This window comes from Drosophila miranda, chromosome 4 (genome assembly GCF_003369915.1).
Source record: "Drosophila miranda strain MSH22 chromosome 4, D.miranda_PacBio2.1, whole genome shotgun sequence".
NCBI lineage: Eukaryota > Metazoa > Arthropoda > Insecta > Diptera > Drosophilidae > Drosophila > Drosophila miranda.
In genome coordinates, this window is record NC_046677.1 from 10482462 (window position 1) to 10502915 (window position 20454).

At 47.7% G+C, this 20454-nt stretch overlaps 1 protein-coding gene across 2 annotated transcripts; it reads right to left on the minus strand.

Annotated features, from left to right (window-relative positions):
• Positions 1-14388: 14388 nt before the first annotated feature.
• Positions 14389-20247, minus strand: LOC108162125. Of its 2 annotated transcripts, none has more exons than XM_017296701.2 (2): positions 20080-20247; positions 14389-20017 (listed from the first exon to the last, which is right to left on the minus strand). In XM_017296701.2, exon 2 carries the CDS (start codon positions 20014-20016, stop codon positions 14485-14487), a length of 5532 nt encoding a protein of 1843 aa, XP_017152190.1. In that variant the 5' UTR covers position 20017; positions 20080-20247; the 3' UTR covers positions 14389-14484. The 2 variants fall into 2 exon arrangements, with proteins under 2 accessions (XP_017152190.1, XP_017152191.1); XM_017296702.2 differs by having other exon boundaries at positions 14389-20037.
• Positions 20248-20454: the final 207 nt, after the last annotated feature.

Consider the following 20454-nt stretch of genomic DNA (forward strand, 5'->3'; position numbering starts at 1 on the left):
TTGGAAGGACAGAAGGACCCACAATTATGGGTCAGCACCGCCTGCAGGGCCTTAAAAGGGTATCCTGATGCTAAAAATCAATAGTTCAGTAGTTGAAAAATTTAAATTTCCATAAAAAAAGAAAACAGGAAAAAGACAAACAAATTTTAAATGTTTCATGTTTTTTTTCGGCAGAGAGATTATTTATGCGACTTTATTTTACAGTTGACTTGAGGCAGACAAAAATTCCAAAGAGAAACAAAAGGCAGAAACAAAGGCAAAGCAAAAGAAAATCACTTAACCCTTGAGCAACCCCGACACATGCGAAATTGACTTGAATTATCGAATTTCGTATCGGGCCATGGCTCTGGCTCTGGCTCTGGCTATGGATCTGGCTCTGGGTCTGGCGACCCTTTTATCCAACTTGAACTCGGAGTTCAGTCGGCGGAATGGCGGGCGCACACACACATCACATTGGGCAGCACCCATCGGCAGGGGGGGTGGGTGGTGTAGAATCAAACGGAATATAAATCAGTTTAATGATTTCTCTGCCGGCAAAAACAAAGCAGAAAAAAGTAGATGGAAACAGAGAGAGTTGGGGGGGATCGGGGAGAGAGAACTCGTGTTTGCTCTCCGCTTGGCGCCCCGGAAACGGAAGCCGCCAGAGTGTGTGCGAAAAAAAGAAGATGGCCATACTCTTGAGGGGGGACTTTAAACGGTTTCTTGTACTTTAACTATCCTTCTGTCCCGTGTCCTGTGTGTCCTGTGTGTCCTTTGTGCAGTGGAATCACCTTGTCGCGATGGAGGGGCGTACTCTGTGGAACATTGCCTTACACTTTGCAATTTCCTCATAGAGCAACAAGTGAGAGGCAAGGCCCTGTGGAAGACTCAACTATTTGATACCCTGTAACTAGGATTATTGTTTAGGTTCTCTATGGATCGATTAGATACCTGTTAAGAGAGCTCCAGGTGGAGTGAGCTCTTAGATGGAGACTCTTTGATGAATCATCTTTTACGGGACGTGGGCCTCTTGATGCTTTGTCCAATCCACTCCGCTTACATGGCCGATGCATAAAAAGTAATCTTGCCTGTCCTTTGGCCCAGCATCGTCATCCTCGTCATCGTCCTGGCGTGACCCCATTTCCCCTCAAATTAAGTTCAATCGAATTGCCTGCTATTCTGCCACAGTTTCCAATCAAAGTCTTTCAGCATGAGGCAGGGGCAGGGGCATGGGCCATCGGGCATCGGGCATGGGGCATGGGGCATGAGGCAGCAACGGAAACTGCCAGATATGAAAAGGGAAGCGAAACGAATTAAGTCGGCAGCTGCTTATTGATTTTCATAAATGAAAATGCAGCTACATGGATTGCTTGAATACCACTTCCCATACCGCCCATTCCGCTCTGGCAGGAGTCTCCGCTCCTCCGATGCTCTGATGCTGAATGCCATGGGTTCTCGGAATTGTTATTCCGCATGCATTAACCGATGCTTTGCTCGTCTTCGCAGGTACTACAACTTGCAGATAAATAATTTACAAGGAGACAAACTTTGGAGAGCACGAAGTACGAAGAGAATCACTGAGAATAGAGCAGCAGCAGCAGCATGGCAGCACGGCAGCCGGAAGGCATGAAGAAGGTGCATTTGTCGCAGCGCTAAAATAAATTCACTTGCATGCCAAGTACATTTACACACACATACATACGCAAGGATACAGAAGGAGGCAGGATACAGGATACCCACACAAGAGAATCCTCAGTCGAGTGGATACGCGACGACTCAGTGGAGTGCGAAAGGGCATTGGCGCTGGCTCTGTGACTGGGACTGACTTATGGCCAGATAAGCAGACGAGTTTGAGTTACAGGTTAATTTATTATTGAAACTAATGTCGCCAACGCCCCCTTCCCTGTCCATAAGGGTGGGACAGGTGCCAGATGAGTCACATATCAGAATGGGAATCGGAATCAGAATCAGAGCCCGACTCCGACTCCTAAGGGTGGTTGGGCGAAGCGCAAATTATGAAACTCGACTTGACAAATGTCAGTGACATTAATTAATCGTTGAGATACGGCAGGAACTGCGCCTCAGCTGTTGGCCACATGTGGCATGCCTAAAGTCAAGGGCATGGGGTATGGTATGGTCTTGAAGGAGTGGTCACTTGCTGTGCGTTTTGTTGAAGTTTAAGGGATCTGGGAACTTTGAAATACAACGCCCAACATGTACAGAAATATCCCCTCATAGTCAAGGCATATCGATACACCTTCCGTCAGCCATCCATCCCTTTTATGCATACCCTTGATTTGCCTTTTCGCCAAATGGCATTTCAGGGCATATGGAAAATTTATGATTTATGCTATATAAAAACTTATTTTTATCATCATCGCACTTGCGGAGTCATCAGCGTTTCCAGGGAAGGCCCAGAGCAAATCCCTTTACAATATCCGAAGCCCAAAAATTGCACATCGTTGGAGCCTGAAGGATCTTTAGCGAGGGAGAGAGCCCCCTGCCCGCTCCCTGGAATACATATAAAGAAAAGCACGCAAACACATAAAACCCGCAAACAAACGTGCCCATATAGGTGTGTGTGTGTGTGTGTGTGTGGGACTGTACATAAAAAGTAACGCTGGAATAAAAATAACTGAAATATGCGCACACACACACACACACATACGCAGACCTTTACGATTCAGCTGAAGGAGTAAAAATTGTACAGTGGAATTTACACGCTAAATGCGTCCCAAAAGAGAGCAAGCGAAAGTCATTAAATGGCCCTAGCACCTGGAAGGAAGACACCACCACACGCCACACCCCACACTCCACGACCTACACACACACACTCGTACGTAGGCTCCAAGGCAGCGCCAAAAAGGTTTTACATGTCATTGCAGAGCCCCAATGGAGAGAGTGTGTGCCCAGAAATTGACATAAATACATAATGAGCAGCAATTTTGTTCCGCCCCTCTTCCCCCCCACACACTCGCGCATGTGTGTGGGGGAAAAGCCAAAGAAACGGCCAAGCAAAGTGCGTGGGACTTGGGGCTAAAAAAGCGTAAACTTTTACTTTAATTTCCCGCCGGAATTGGCCCAAGGAATGGCAAGCGGCTACACGACTAAGCCATTGGGCCAAGAAAGCGAGCTGTCAACATTTTTCCCATCAAAGCGCCTAGTTGTATGCAATTAATGTGGGCTTCAGGCGTGGGCTTTGAGGAAACTACTTACGAGTCCGGAGTCCGGAGTACCCGAATTGTCCGAATTGTGTATGCCCTTACGGAAGGCGGAAGAGGCAACCTCTCGTTGAACTAATGTAATGAGAAATCTTTGTGTTTTACTTTTAGCAAATTACTTACGTGACTGATAGGCCAACAGTTGATATCTTATCGAATCAATATCGAATCTTACAGCTACACAACAGCCGTAAAGATAGGAGAAGAACCATTTTTCCATAACGAAATTAAATACCTGGATGAAAAGTACATACATCTGCATCGACCTAACGAGGCGGAAGAGTTTTCCCTGATGTTGGAAATACCCTTTCGGTACGTCGTTTTGGCGCTGCTCTAATATTAAGGCCAAGTTGTTGGCTGGCAAAGTTCACACGAAGCCAAAAGGAACGACAATTCCCGTGAGACATTTTCAATTATTTATGCCAGGCGGTTGGCGGTGGAGGTGGAGGTGGAGTGGCGTTGCTCAAGCCCTGGCCATATGTGTCGTGTCCTATTCTGCGGCTGTCGTGTCCGTGGCGTCCTGTCACTTGACAAATTTGCAGCCATGTCCATGGCCAGCTTTAATGTGGTCCAAGACAGCCAGACAGCCAGACAGCCAGTAGAACGTGAAAATTTCGTTAAGAAAATTATTTACATTTGCAAATTTTATGAGCTTTGTTTCCACGGCCAAGACGGCAGGCGGCAGACGGCAGACGGCAGAAGGAGAGAGTGCCAGGACTCTGGCAGGTGGATGGCTCTCCTACATGGCTGCATGTTTAATGTACGAATGTAATGCAGAAGAGCACCCAATCCACCCACTCAACCATACATATATGTACTCGTATTTGGGGCTGACTCTGGGCTCTGGGCCCTGGGTTCTGACTCCTCTTACCCTACACCCTACACGTGTCGTACTTTTTAACCGTATTAAATTACATCCCTGTTGGCGTTTATTAATGGCGCAAACTTTTAATGAGAATGTGCATATTTAATTGCAAAGTCAAGAGGGAAGGAGAGTGGGCGAAAGACCCGTACTAGAGAGTTTTTTGGGTGCTGCTTGCCATGGCAACCGCTAAGATTCTCCTGCTGCTGCCTTTCACATTTTTCGGGCAGCAATTTTCCACATTTCCACATCCTCCTGGAGTCGAGGCGAGGTATTTGTTTACCTGCTGCTGCTGCTGATGGTGCTGCTGAAATGGGTTTGGGGAATGCTACTTAGCGGCAACATCTCATCAGCATTAATGTGCCCAGGTCGTCGTCATAATCAGCGCTGAGGTCGCAAACGCCAAATTGCCTCAATGTTTGCTTTGTTCGTGCTCTGCTTTTTAGAGACATGGCTCGACAGCATGGCCCAGGCAGAAGGTCCATTTAAAATGTGAACTAATTTGTAGAGGTTATTAAGAAGCGACTCGGGGAGAAGGGGCTTTCAAGTGCGGCATGGTTCAGGGCGCACATTTGACACATTTTTGAGAAGAGGCATGACGGTGCTGACGTCAGGTTGAAACGATTAAATATTAACTGTAATCGAAGGGTTTTTTCTGGCAATTTTGTGCAGTTTGTTCAGCTTAAAATTATTCAAAAGTCTCCACTCGTTTAGCAAATCAAAATGTCTGCCTGCCAAAGCATCTCCATTTCAATTAAACACAAAACTGTAATGGGAAAACTCCGTGGAAATGCACTCTACCAAACTCAGGGGAAACTCCAAATGTGATTGCCTTTCAAATGTAATTAATTGCGGCAGCAGCGAGCGCGAGCAGCAAATGATGGGGAAGTCATTCCTGTAAATGGTATCGTTTTTGAAAAAATTAAAGTTTATAATTTGATCAAAAGTTCCGGGGTACAGTGAAGCCGGCACCGCGGTGCACCGTGAAGGTGTCATTTAACACAATCAACTCTGAAATGGAGTGCAAAATAACCCCGTTGGCCTGGCCGGGTCTATTTGCCAGTTGCTGCCCCAAACAATTAATGGAGTTGCGTGTGGCAAAAACATTTTCGGTTCAGAGATTGTTGCCATTTTTAGTTAGTGCAAAAGTTTTAGAAGCGCCACTAAAAAACAGCAGCAGCCGCTATTTGTGCCTGGGCGGATGTCGGAGGCGCCAATACAGAGCTCCATTTCCGCCAAAAAAAAAAGGGACATACACTGCATACATTTTGAGGGTACACACATGCAGATGTCGAGGCGTATACGTAATATTTTCTGAAAATTCGTTCCTGAGTTGTGTGTTAGGTTCGCGTCGGAGGGGCTCAGTGGTGGCGTCGGGGGCGGGGGCACACTCATAAAAATAAACTGAAATTGTCAAATAAATGTATATATTCAGAAACGAGCGAACAGGAGAGCGGGTGAGAGCGGGTGAAGCGAGAGAAGCGAGAGGAGAGTGTCTCGCGTGGTGCTGCTGAAAAGTATGCAATGGTAATGGACTTTTAATGTTTGTATTTTTGCGTTGCTCTGCTCTGGAATGTTAAGGTGGGTGGGTGGTCTGGGGGCGGACGTACCAGCGACGCGTTCGGCATTATTATTTCTATATAAATATAAATTGTTGAATAACGGTTGGTGGACTCTCCTTGTCGAATGGAGAATGGGTTCTGGTATCATGAACTGCAGGGCAAATGGAGAATCAACAACAAATCGAATGAATGGAAATATGCGAAACTTTTCTCAAAACAGCAGCAATATATTTTGGTGTACAGTAAAAGGAGTACCTTTAATATTTTTGTATCAAATATCAATAGCATTCAATTGTATTGCTTTCCTACCTTCAACCACCTGCTATCTACAGACTTTTAGATCCCTTTCCTATTAGTTTCTATATCCCCCGCCCCACTATGTCCCCAAGCAATCCACGAAAGTATCTTTTGCAGACATGTACCCACATTACACCCCAAAAATGATCTCTATTCATCATTCATTCGCCCCTTCCTGGGCTTTTTTTCTGTCTCTGTCTCTGCCTCATGGGAGGAAGCCCCGTTACGCTTCATTAAAAACCACTTGGATATTTAAATACGCCCATAAATGTTGCTCCGCCACCGCCGCACCAAAGCAAAAAAAAGAGCACGACCCTCGCGTAGAAACAGCCAAAACAAATGATGGCCCTTTCAACCCGCCAATTGTCAACTCGTTTCAGAAGGAAAATCGGGGGACCCTTCCCCCCACTTGAAACGCATCTCGTCGTATGGCATGGCATTAACCCCATGACACCCTGCACAAAAAATGGTTTGGCAGCAAAAATTATAAACCACTCGAGCATATTTTGCAAGTCCCAACCACCCCCCACCCCCCCAAACACCCATATCAGGCCCTCTACGGCTCATCAGGATTGCAATTTTTCACCGAGAATCAAACCAGCAATGAAAAAACTTTGAAACGGAAATGCGACCAAACCAAAACCGGATATGAGTGAGGGATATACACAAATATGTATTTATGTGTATTGTGGGGCCGTGGGTCCCTGTGTCCGAATGTGTGTGTTTATATAGCGGCAATATATGGTCGAGACCGCGCGTCGCGTCAACCTATAAATAAAAGAAATGCGGGCCTCATCGTAATCCTCCATCGTCTGTTGCCTGTCGCCCAACAAATTTTTTGTTGCCCGCTCACCCCCAGCCCCTCCCTGTCTCTCTAACCACCCACTGTGTTTGGTTATTAAGGAACATCAAGGAGGGGGAAGGGCTGTGGCAATGCTTTTTAAAATATATGAGCATACTTTTTGGCTGCCTGACAGTCAAAGCGCAGTCACAGAGCGAGAGAGCGACCGGAAGCCAGTGAAATTATTTTTAAACGCTTGCAGACGGATGTGTGTGTGTGTGTGTGTGTGTGTGTACCGCCCGCAGAATGTAACGTTATATGTATTATGAAACAAAAGCTCAGAAAAACGTCAAGCCCCGGCAATGGAAACGGAGACGAACAGCCACGACACCACGGACGAGGAGAGGGCGAGGAGAATGCGCTTTAAATGTCAGCCATTTATTAAGTTGGCCCAAAACGCAGTAGACGGGCAAATGGCGAATGGCAAAACGGCGAATGTCAGACCGGACCAGAAATCGCAATCACTTAGAGACGAGACGAGGACGAGATGAGAGACACTCCCGGGCTCCGGATTGAATGTGCGCGGATGGGGACAGGGGAAGTGAAGCTCTGAAGACATTTGGTAATTGGGTGCGGAGTGCTCTCAATGGTGGCGATACGTGGTGCCCAATATATTTAATAATTTTTGTGATAAAAGGATTGCTTTTGATCAAAGTATAAATTTCATTTTATATCTTCACTTTCATTCCTTACACAAATATTTGCAGCCGTTGCTAAAACATCGATATTTGTCAATTCCAAAATATTAACAAATTTAATATTCTGTCTTATATTTTTAGAGATTATTTGACCATTGAAATGGGACCTATTGCTGCACAACACAGGTATGTAACTAGGCCTCTGGTAGGGAACCATTTTCCTTCAGAGTAAACCTTGTTATCCACTCAGGCATACATTGACGATCCGACTCTAACCAAGAACGTGTTCATATTTGTTGAAATCAATCACCTGAATGATCTTACCACCCAAAGATTAAGTGAAATTATGGCATCTAGGCTTGGAAATAAGTAATTTTGAACCTAGAGCTTCACGGATAGGAAGTTGCTGTGTTTTGTATTCCATAGGGTGCATAATGATCCGTGTGTCTGTTTCGGGATTAAACGAATGACGAATAAAATTTGATAGCAATTGCAAAGGTAAATCCCCCCTTCGAAATTTACAGTTATCCAAACCTATGAAAAACACTTGGGACCCCAAGCAGTGGGGGGCCCCTTAAAAAAAAGTATTATCCAAAACCGAAAACCCTCAATGCCCCCAACTTATAATAATTACTCACTCATTCAAGGCGAAAAATTGTAATGCTTCGCAAACAAAAAAAGAGTATGGTTTTTGTTTTGTTTGGGGGTTAGCCACATTTTTATTTATCTTTTTTTAACAGAAAAAACATGAAGTTCGACTAACAAATACCTATTAATTAAACATACAATCGTTGAGATGCTTCGGGGTTTTTATATGGCATTGCTCCTGCTGATGTTGCCCCTTAATTAATAGAAAAATAAATATCTAGAATTCACTCAAAAGAATTTTTGGGGAATGTTTTTGCAGCTACATTTTGGTTATTAAATAAACGCAGTGTCTGTATAGGGATGCCGAGGTGGAAGCCATGGAAATGGACGATTATGTTCTATACCTTTGATTGCAAAATATAAGTATTAATTTATATTTTTTATCATATATATTATTGTATTATTTATTTACTCATTGTATTTATTGCCTGTCTCCACGCCTTTAGATTATATGAGCACTATCATGGGTTTTTTTTACACTTTTTCTTTGGAAAGGACACTCTCAAAACAGTGGTACTTCGTCGTTTACGTTTACTTCGTAAATGTGACACGAATAGCAGCCATATATTTTGATATTATATTCTATGAAGGCCTACCCCTACATACCCGCTGGTCTTCTGCATTTCCAGGATATGGAAAAAGAAGGAAAATGTATATATAAATTGTTCGTTCGCTGGCCAAATTAATTGAAACTTTATTTGGATTATGAAATTAGCACACGGCCAATGGCCAGTGGAGTTCTTCTTTCCAGCATTTAAGCGCTTTTTAATTAGGTTTCACTTTTTCGGCGGGGGGGACAGCAGTATGGGGAAGTAGCATCCAGCGGTTGCTTTTGAAGTGGATCATTAGGATGAGTGGGTGGGTGGGTGGGTGGATGGTGGCTCAGTGGTTTCGCTGACTTTAGAAGGGGGTGGGTGATACTTCATAAATTGGCGTCAGGTTTTTTAATTGTGTGGAAAAATGCCTCAAATAGAAAATAATTTGTCCGAATTCTTGAATTGAAAATGTTGGCTGTTGGCCGTTGGCTGGAAAATGCAATTAAACTTTCGAACTGAATTCGAAGGTGGAAGGCAGAAGAAAATCAAATTGAGAGAATGACATGAAAACGGCCAAATGGCATTCGGGGCAATCAAGCGGCAAAATGTAAATGAAAATTGACAGTGGGTTGTGGCAGAGTGTGTGTGTGTGTGTGTGTGCGTGGCCTGTGGCAAAGTGGGAAAAGTTTTCTTCTGGCCTAACGAAAATCACTCATGAAATTTGATTGACTGCATCAATGAGTAAATGACTTCAACCACTGACAGATGAACCGAGACACACGGCAGAAAGTTTCGTTTTTGCGGCGGAAATGTCCTGACAATCCCCGGACTCAACTTTTCCCAACACAACCTCTGTCTGTCCCTCACTCTCCCTCTCTCTCTCTCTCTCTTTCTGTTGGTTCTCTCTTTCTCTCATGAAAATTGACAATCAAATTGCAAATAGCTTTATCTTGTAGTTTGCTTATTTATTTATATCATTTCGTGCACTTCCTGTGGGGCAGGGCAGGATGGGGGGCGGAAGGGCAGGAGGCAGGCGGCATGCGGCAAGCGGCAGGCGGCAGGGCAGATGGCGGCCATAGTTGTTAAGCTCATGCCCTGTCTCGCTCGCTCGCTCGCTTGCTCTATGTGGCCGCCATTTTGTGCGAGTGTGTGTGTGTCTGTGTGTGATTGCCTGTCCTTTTTGGCCTGTTATCCTTGGCTTATGTTTTCAATTAAATTTCCATACAATTTTCATGACATGATGAACTACCTAGGGCCTGGCAGGACTCTCGACTCGACTCGACAGGACCTGGACTCGGATTCGGATTCGGACTCGACTCTGGCTCTCAGCTGTGACTGACTGAAGGATGATTCCGCCGCCCCACGCCCCACCCCCTTTCTCAGTGTGTGTGTGTGTGTCAGTCAATTTATTTAATAACAAACGCACAGGACACACACACACACAGATGCACACGCAGCAAGTTACAATAGCCCCCCACAATCTCCAATCCCCAATCCCCACTCGACAGCTCCAGATCCATCTCCTGTTCCATCATAAAAATCTCCACAGAGATTTCTGAATAAATCAAGAGCCAAATATTTTATTTCATTTCATTTTCACTTTAATAAAATAGACAAAAAAGAACAATAAATAAAGGCGAGCCTTGGGAGGAGTCGCAGCACCTGATACCCTTCTGCAACCAGCCATTTCTTTGGATCGGTACGATATAGTTGTATATAGTTTGTGCAGCAGACTTCTAATAGAAACTGTAGTACCCCTTTGAAGGGTACACAAAGAGAGTGATGGCAAAGAATGCAAAGATATGCGCAACAGAGTCAGAGTCAACACGGAAGGGAAAGAGTGAGAGCTCTGGGGGTCAGGGACAGGGAAATCAGAGAAAAGACTCGGAGCGAGGGGGACAGAAGGGAAAAGAGTCGGAGCTCTGGGGGTCAGAGGCATAGACGGAAAAGAACCAGTTCAGATATGGGGTCACGGACAGGGCCAACGGAAGGGGAGACAGAGCAGGGAAAGCGATAGAGAGAGAAACACACTCCCGAAGAGATGGCCATTACCAGAAACAGAATAAGGCAACAACAAAACTGTTTTGTATATGACTGGACTGCTGGAAATTCATCATTCAACTTTTTTGCAACTTTTCTTTCCCTTTGACTTTGCGAATAACTGAAACTGTATATGATTGACATGATTTTTCTATTGTACCTCGAAGCTCGAAGGGAAGTGCTCTTCGGAATGCAGAGAAAATGAGTTCTGAGTGGAAGCGTTGGGTGATGTAATGGACATCTGCAAGCAGAATGACAAATGCAAATGATGGGTGAATGGAGAAGAGAATGAGAGCGACACAATCGTATTATGTTTAGGTGGGATTTAAACAAAGGAAAGGCATTTTTACAGCATAGAGTTCCAAGAGGAACTTGCCTCCTTCTACAGATGTTAGAGACATACCTAATCGCTTATACTTTCTGTGGCATTCAGATTTGAGGCAGAGATTATGAGTTTACCCATGCATATCCTTGCCTCATATCCTCCCAAGTCCATTTTGACATATTCCAATCGCTTCGAACGAATCGATACGAACATTTTGCGGTTGTAGGATACAAGCCATCAAATGCTTGTTGGCCATCAAATGCTTGTAGCCGATTGCTTCTGCTCGACTTCCTGCAGAGAGTCCAGTCGCCAGATTTAGTTTATTATTTATATCAATCAACCGTTAACCAAAATTGCTGCGGCAATTGCTTTCCGCAGGACAGTGAAGCAAACAAAGTGCCCGAACTATCAAAACAACCGCATTTTTGATGGGATATACATATGCAAAGGGAGAGGGAGGAGGAGAGAGGAGAGAGGACCTCCTCTGGCTGTCAGACAGGCTGACAAAAACAATAAACCAATGAATTTGAGATGGGCATAAATAACAAAAGGGAAAAAATCGAAAATGGTCAGGGAAAAAGTTAATTTCACTTATCTGGATCGCTTCATTTGACTGGAGAAACTTTAATGGATAAGCGGGGGACGGGACTCTCCCCCAGAGGGGGAAGGAGGGGCATGAACACGGAGGCCTGTCAGGTATGGTATGCCATTCCCTACCATGCCACACAGCCAACCAGCCAACCAGCAGCTGAAGCAACATCATTTCAATCAAATGTTTTTGTTTATGACAGGCAGCCAACGAGCAGCGAGCAGCGAGCAGCGAGAGAGGCCATGGTCGAGGCCGAGGCCGGGGCATGATTTATCATTATGCGACTACTCAGAGACCCCCCGAACCCAGTCCCAGTCCCACTCTTTTGACCCGAATGTTATGCAACATAAGTATATGTTCAATATATAATAACATAAAATGTATGATGGCCTGCCACATAAATAAAACAGCAGGGCATAAATGTTACAAATGAACGCACGTCAGGCACAAAATACAATAAAAAAGGAAACTCGAGACGACACAACATAAAATGCATACAATATACATATGGAAAATTCCCTCAAAAAAAAGGACCATAAACTGCACTAAAAAGTTTACTTAAATCATCAAATATATTATTAAAAAGGTGTAGAAACTGTTTCATAAATAGTGAGAGTACGGCCTGTCATAGATCATTTATAATAGATGAATTTATAAGGACTAGGGCGGTTATTATCACTAGATATTTATCTATAGGTAAAAGGCTCTTGTGCTCTAAAATATGAGATGTATTTTCCCAGAAATTGCAGGGTATATCGATTCTTTACAGCCAGAAGCATCTACTGTTTTCTGGGCACATAAGACACTTCTTAGGATATATGTATTGTGGTAGGATAACCCCTAACAGTCAGTTACAACCAATATCAGCCAATACGGCATCCCTAGCTTAGATTAATAATCCATAAATGTACGGCCACTCTAGAAAAAATACCGAAGATACGGTCACATAAAAAGTATGTAGCTCGGCGCAGTAAAACACAGTACTTCAATTCATTCCAGAGAACAATTCTCAATGATAGATCTCTCTAACAAGGTCAATGTCATCTGCACATTCTCTGCTAGAATTGAATGGGGAATTATAATACTTTTCAAATAGATAGCATTCTCATATTGTCTCTAGATTGTCGCTCACGATATAATAGCAAAACACCCCTCTTTTGTGCAGTTATCAAAATACATGCATACCCATTCCAAAAGATAGATATCTTTGGAGATGTTCAGTTTCCAAAAACAAGATTCGGAAGCATGAAGGCCGTTATCATGGGGCTACCAGAAGGCATTCCAGAAGAGCATCTCCAGTTTCCTTTAGAACTACTACGTTTCTTGCGCCATCTACCATCGCACCATTAATTTAAATAGAGGCTGAACTTTGACATGGAATGGCTTAATTAAGTGAAGTGGCCTCAAATCAAATCGCAACGAATGTGAGCTCCAAAGTGATATTAAAAACCAACTGGCGGCGTCAATTAAAAATAAAAGGAGGAGCAACTCAATAAATGGCATTCCAAGGCAGGCAGCCGGTCAAAAGGCAAACATTCAAGTGCTGATAGCATTGACAGACGGATAGACAGACGGACGGACAGACAGACAGACGGATAGACGGGATTGATCCAGGGATAGAGAGAAAGAACATTGGCATCAATGGCCAATGGGGAGTGGCGCGAGTTTATTGAATGAAATTAGACGGACAAATAGTTAGAGTAGCCATTCGATGGAGGATTCCCCCTCCGCCGGTCAGTCAGTCAGTCTGCCGCCTGCCGCCTGCCGCCTGCCGCCTGCCCATAAGCCTAATGTAAGTCCTTCCTCGTCCCTCCTGGCCGCCACACCATCCGATGTCGCAGTCCGCATTGGGAAACGTCCATTAGCTAAGCAGATTAATTGCTAAAAGGTATTTAATTCGTGATGCTTTTATATTTTCAGCGAGAGAGCTCACTTTACTCTCTCCTCGCCACTCCAGCCCCCCCATCGGTGGGGCCTTTGCCTTTCTTTTGCTTTTCTTTTATTTCATTTTACGTCTGTGCTGTGCTTTTTGAGCTCCTTGGAAATATGGCGTTAAGTACTCGTATTTCTCTCTGTTCTGGCTTCCCTCTTTTCCCTCCTCCCCCTATTTTTTTTCGTTAGTCTCCTTTTTTTGTCACTTTTTTAATGCTTCATTAGCTGCTAATGGAAATTGTGTGAGGCTGGAGTGTCGTGTCTGTGATTTGCCTTTGTGCGAACTTCCCTTTAAATGTGCAGGATCCAAATCGGAAAATGGCAATCACTGTGTGGAAAACAGGGAAAGGTAGACACTTTCTGGTGAAGCCAAGAAATACGAAGAAAAAACCAGCAGCAGCAAATAATTTCAAGAAACTTGTGTGATTTATGTGCAAATATAACACAAAAGCGGACGGCAAGTTTTATGCCATAAAGAAAGTATGAAAAAAAATAAACGAAAGAAAGAGCTCAAAACAGTAGCTCCTGGAGGTGGCAACATAGAGCGAGAGAGAGAGAGAGAGAGAGAGAGAGGGCGAGTGCTAGTGGCAATGAAGTAGGACATCAGGTAGAAAATGAAAATTACCGCTGCAGCTGTTGCCAAGTCAAACAAGCAGAATGACGAGAGCCGAGCACAGAGCCACAGGACAAGCCAAGAAAAAAAAGCTGAGCACACGGACAATAGAGAGAGAGAAAGGGGGTAAGAAAGGAGCACCATGGAGCAGAAATAAGTCCAGAGAAAGCGACAGCTGCAACAGTAGTGAAAGCTAGCCCAGAGAAAAGTTTCCAAAGATTTTTATAATGGACACAAGCGTATACGTATAGGAACACAAAAGCCTGAAACTATCGAGCCACAACCGAAGAAGAATCCCCCTTAAATACTGGGGCACGGCAGCCTCCCTTGCAGGTCTCTCACTTGTAATTTATTAAATATTCGTCTTTTTTAAAGCACAAAATAAACGCAAAATATGGTGCTTAGCTAATATTCTCGTACATCTTTGGGTTGCGCTGAATGTTCTCCTCCATGATCTTCTTGTGCATCAGCTCCCAGTTCTCCAGACGAATGATAACATCGGGCAGCACCTCCTTGACCTTGAAGCGCGCCAGCTCGGGGCCGTCGCGCAGCTCGATGTTGGTCTTGAAGTTGTAGTTGGGCGTATAGCCGTTGATTTTGAGGAAATGATCGAAGTAGAAGGGCACTATCTGCTCCTGCATGTTGTCCACCACCATCAGCGATTCCTGGGTGAGCGAGTCGGCAATCATCTCGCCGTCATCCTTGAAGGCCCGCATGAAGTTCTTGGTGTTCTCCGAGATGACGATCTTCTGCACCGGCTGCTTCACCACCCGCTTCTTGAGGAACAGTCGCGGCAGACGGCCCTCCCGCTTGGGGGGCTTGTAGGGGGGCTCCAGGTTGCGGCGCACCTTCTTCATTTCCATTTCGATGCGCCGCTCCACCTGGTAGGCCTGCGCCGAGATCTTCTGCAGATAGCGGCGCTTCTTGCGCAGGCTGTTCTCCACCTGTCGCGCCTTGTGGATGTCCAGGTGCTCGAATTTCCCGAGGAGCTCCATCACCACGTCACTGATGCCAGCCACCATGTCCGCAGAGGAGGGCAACACGTCGCTGGTGCCCCGGACAGTGTCGGGAATGATGCGTCGCCAGACCTCGGCAATGACGGCCCGATGCTTGTTGTACTCCTCGTCGGCGAAGGACTGCTCGATGGGTTTTCCGAGATAGTGGAGCACCCGTGCCTCCATTTCGATGGCCCGCCCCTCCATGAAGAACTTCTTGGCGGACTTGCGGGCCACGTACTCCTCCTTCTCCTTGAGGTGTTTGCTGCACCAGTCCATGAAGGTCTCCAGTCGCCCCTGCAGCTCCGTGTGGATCGAGAGCGTGAAGTGCATCTCGAGAAGGGTCATAAAGGTCTGGGTCTTGAGATTATTCACGCCCTGAAGGAAGGCCTCGGCATCGGGAAAGACCTGCAGGATCGGATGGATCTTCTCCATGTAGACATCGTAGTAGAAGGCGCGTATGGCCCAGGCATCGTCCTTGTCGCGCACTCGAATGTTGACGATGGCCCGCTTGGCTATGGAGATGTCTGCGCGTTCCAGCTCCATTTCGACATCCTCCTCCTCCTCCTCATCCAGCTCCTGCTCCTCGCCGACGTCCTCCGTATCTTCCTTGCCCAGCCTTGTAGCGGGCACCAAATGTATCCAGTCGTTCTCCATGCGCCAGTCCTGGTCCCCCATGAGGTAGTGGAAATTCTGCAGCATGATGCAGCGTATCCAATGGCCCTCGATGAACACAATGTCCATGTTGAGCATCATTAGCTCGCGCTCCAGCTCGCGGTACTCCTGCTTCAGTTTGTCGGTGATCTCGTAGTAGGCCTTTACCTGGTAGACGAGCATCATGGCCGCGTTGTACTGCTTCTTCTGCCACTTGGCGAACAGACCCTCGTACAGGTTCTTGGCGTTCTTCATGTTGACCCAATGCCGCTCGTTCATCCGGTCGTAGATCTTTGTGCGCACCATCTGGCCCTGGATCAGCAGGGACTCGTACTTCAGCCTCATGGCGTCCTTGAGCAGCTCTATGCCAGTCTTGAAGTTGAATGTCTTGACGTTGGCCCGACTCTTCAGCTCCTCGATGTAGTTCTCATCGAGATCTGTGATCACAGCGCCGTAATATTTGTGATGCCCTGGACCCAGGAGGGTTTTACGTACATCGGGGACCTCCACCTCCAATCGCAGGCGAAGACTATTCCTTAGACGTGTGCTGAAAGTAAAGAAGGTGTCCTTCGGACCCATTATGGCCGACTGTTCCTTGTGCTGGCCCGAAAAGGGCAGCATTCGATACGGATCCTCGTCCTCGGCATTCACATCGATGATCGTGGCGTGGAAGCGTGAGCGTCGCATCTCCTCGAACGGCACCAGTGGCTTCCGTATGTAGTCCAGGGGTATTTTGGTCTTGCCCTCGACCACCAGGAAGCTGCCGCTGTCATTCGAGAGGTCGGTGCACGTGGAGCTGCTCAGCGAACTCAGGCAGTTCTGGATGCTCCGCAGATCCTCCTCCAGATCCGCCTCGATGGCCTTGCGGTCCACCAGCAGCCGCTCCTCGCCCGGTTCTATGTCCTTGGTCTCGTAGATGGCCTCGCGCGTCTCGCGCAGAAACTCCAGATACTGCCTGCGTCCTGGGAAGTCCAGTTTGGCAATCTCCTCGGGATCCCGCGAGTGAAACACAAAGTCGTGGGGATAGCAAAGGTCATGGACCACCTCGCCGGTGGCCTCCTTGTTGTCGGTGCGCGTGACAGCCAGATGTTCGCGGATCATCGTCTCAAAGTCATAGCGCGGCATCGACATGTCCATGTCGATGTGTTGCTTGCACGGGGGATTGGCCTTCTCGAACCTGAACACAGGTTCCTTGATCCTCTTACGGATAGTTGTGATCTCCGGATAGACGGTCTTGTTCTGGTACTGCACATGGACATTCTTCAGTTCGGTGGGCGCCCAGTGGTCGTGATGGTGGCGTGCCTCAAACAAGTCCGTATACCGACGCTTCTTCTTCCGCACATTCGCGAGACGCTTCCTCTCCTCCTCGGGCTGTTCCATCAGCGGCACGGGGGAGTAGGGCAGGACCTCATTGAACAGGGCCGAGGGTATGCGCTCGGTTTCATAGTCGCGACGGCGACGTGGATGAATCGTCAGGGTTTTCTCTCGCAGCTTTGGTGCTGGCATATTTCCGCGGTAGCGCATGGGTTGATACGTTTCGCCGGCCATCAGGCGTCCGTTCGAGGTCTTTTCGCCGCACAATTTGCTCTTGCGCCAGTAGCCCTCGCGATTGCGGCTGTTCCGAAAGATCGAAGCGATTGACTGGTGATCGTCGGGCGCCTGCTGTCGCCGTATGATGCTATTCCGCCAATATCTATCGTGGTTTGTGTTTTTTTGCCGACTCTCTGGGTCCTCCGAGGAGTTCTCTGGGGACATTCGTCCCTTTAGGATGCTATTGCTCCAGTATCTGTTCCGATTGCGGTTCTTCTGGTTGTTTGGAGCCATCCCGTAGCGTTTCCAGGTGGGAATAAAACAGCTAGGGTCCTTCCGGGGAGTGTCGCAACCGGCTGAGAGGCGACTGTCGATGCTCGATCCCTGCCCATCAGTGGCCGACTGGTCGTAGGGCGGCTCTGGCGTCGGCACCCAGTCCACTTCGATGTCCTCGTGATCTCCTTCATCCTGTCCCAAGTCCCGCAACTGTTGCCTCTTGATCTCCTGGCACGGCAGCCCCAAGAGCTCCATGCGAGCGAGCTTCTTCTTGTGGCGCTTGATCGAGGCTATCTTCTGCTTGAGCTTGAGATACTCCAGGGTGGTGGTGGTCTTTGTGGCATCCAGGACATCCACATCGACCACATCCACCAGATCCCGATCGTCGGGCACAATCACCTTCTCGGGGAAGACATAGCGAATGAGGTTGAACTTCTGCACGTTGTACTGCAGCTTCGGTTTGATCACTTTGATGTTCTTGCGCAGCATCCGATGGTAGTGCATGCCCAGGCGCTTGTCGATGAACTCCCTGACGGCGCTCTTGCGCACGTGTTGTCGCATCAGCAGCGGCGCCGGCGGGAACAGATCCATGTTGGGGTCGTCGGGATCCATGACCTTGATGATGCCCCGCTCAATGTCCAGCTTGATGGGCTCCTTGTGTGGCACCAGCTGGTTGAGCCACTCCTCGCGCGTGAGACAGCCCTTGACCGTGCGCTGGCCCTGCATGATCTGGTGGCGATGCAGCTTCCCGCGCAGCCCGTCGCCGTGCTTGAAGTGGAAGCCGCGCAGCTGGAAGTGATCGCCGATCTTGCCCACCTTCAGGTAATCCTCGTCGTCGCTGCTCTGCTCGCTGGGCGTCGAGCCCACGCTCCCCTCGATGCTCTCCTCGCAGCGGAGGTTCTGCTCCGCGGCGAGCAGCTTCTTCATCTTGCCGGTGCGCTCCAGGAAGAACTGCTGGGTGACCTTGGCCAGGTCGCGGCTGACACAGTTCTCGCGGTGCATGACGGCCTTGAGGCGCTCCGTTTCGGTCAGGGTCTTGGGGAAGACCTTGCGATTGCGGACCACCGGCTTGATCTCGACATTCTTGCGGAAGCTCCGCTCGATGGCGTCATCGATAATGGCCAGATCCTTGCTGAGATCCTGCTCGGCCACAGTGCGGGCCTGAATCTCCTTTTCGTCAGCCTCCCTTTTTTCCCGCGCCTTCTCCTGTTCCAGCTCGCGCTGTTTTTTCCGCAAATAGATGTCCTTGTAGCGTTCCTCTCGCTTCGCGCGCTCCTCGTCGATCTTCTTTTTGTTCGCGGGCTTGTCGGGACTGCGGTACAGGTCCACCAGACGTGGCGACTTCACAGGGGGCTCCTCCTTTACGGGCTCGTCCTTGATGAGGGTCGTGAAGCGCCTGGGCACCGCCAGACGCTCGGCCTTCAGCTCTGCCTCCACCTTCACCTGGGTGTTCTTCTTTGTGGCACGCCTGGCCATGTACCGGTTGACCCGCCAGTAGGTCTGCGTGTCCTCCTGCTCGTTCTCGTCCTGCTCGTACGTGTTCTTGTAGTCCATGCCGTGGAAGTCCAAGTTCAAGGGATTCTGTAGGTCAATCAGTTCGCTGATGTGCGACTCGGAGCCCTCGGAGCCCGTGCTGGCGCACAGATTGTCGCCGTACTTGACCATCTTGCTGATCACCTCGTACTCTTCCACTTTGGTCAGCGGCTTGTGCCGCAGTGCCACGGGATTCACTAGGCAGTGGGTCACCCGAGGGTCCTGCGTGAGGAAGAACTTCTGCCGCGATGGTCGGAGCTTCGCCAGCTGATTGTAGTTATCCGGACAGCGTCCGATGTGGGAGAGTGGGGCTCCGGCGATAAAACTGGCCGGACAGGGCTTCTTCCAGGCCTCGCCCTTGAAGAACGGCAGACGCTCGGAGGGTTCGTGCAGCGAGTCGATCATCTCCTGCGAGTCGGGCATGCCGCGCACCCGGGCCGATGGCCGCTCCGAGGAGATCCGACTGCTGGACACCGAGGACGTGCTCGATGTGCAGCTTTTCTTCCGGATCTTGACCGACATCACCCCATCCCGGAAGTGGGAGTTGCTGGAGCTGCCTAGATCCCGTCCCCTCTTCTGCACCACACTCTGGCCGCACTCGTCCCGCTTGTGCAGATCCGTCCGCTTGATATTGACATCCGGAAACTCCAGGGTCTGCACCGTCAGCTTGTGGTCCGAGTCCTTGCGCGAAAAGTCAATGTTCCGGAACTGCTTGATGATCCTCTGCTCCTTGGTCTGCTTACCGCTGCTCTTTCGCGGCGGACACTCTTTCTTGCCGATGATTCTTTCTTTTCTGTCTTTGTGCTCCTTGCGCTCCTTGGACTCATTTTTCTCCTCATTCTTTGGTGCCTGCATTCCGGTGGCTTCTTTGGGTTTGCGCTCGGATGCACTACGGATATGCACTTGCACCGTTGTCGCATTGAAACTCTTTCGATCATCCGCCATTCTGGATGGAAATTGGTATTCCTAGAAGGTGGCTTATAGAACGTTTCTCCAGTCAATTCTTACCTGGTTTTTCCTGCACTGCTTTTTGTATAAAATATTTGAAGATGGATATTGGTTTGTGGCTTATTCTGGGCACAAATGGATTCGACTCAATCCCAGACTTGATTCCAGACTGATATTGAAATCATGACGGGGTTTTGTAAAATGAAATATGTTACAGGGCCGACTGCTGCCTTTTTTGATACCCTGTGCTTGGGTAGAGTCGGGATGCATAGTTTTTGAGTAGAAATACCAGGCATTGAATGGAAAGTGGAAGCAAAAGTAGGCTTTATCCTTTAACCTACTAAAAATCACTTTATACTTTCTATAAATTTAAATAAAGACATCAAGAAACCCAAACAATGGATATTTTCTATTCCCACACCTTTCCTTTCTTTT

Coding starts and splice junctions, on each gene's coding strand:
- LOC108162125 (XM_017296701.2), bottom strand. CDS start 20,016: ATGGCGGATGATCGAAAGAGTTTCAATGCGACAACGGTGCAAGTGCAT.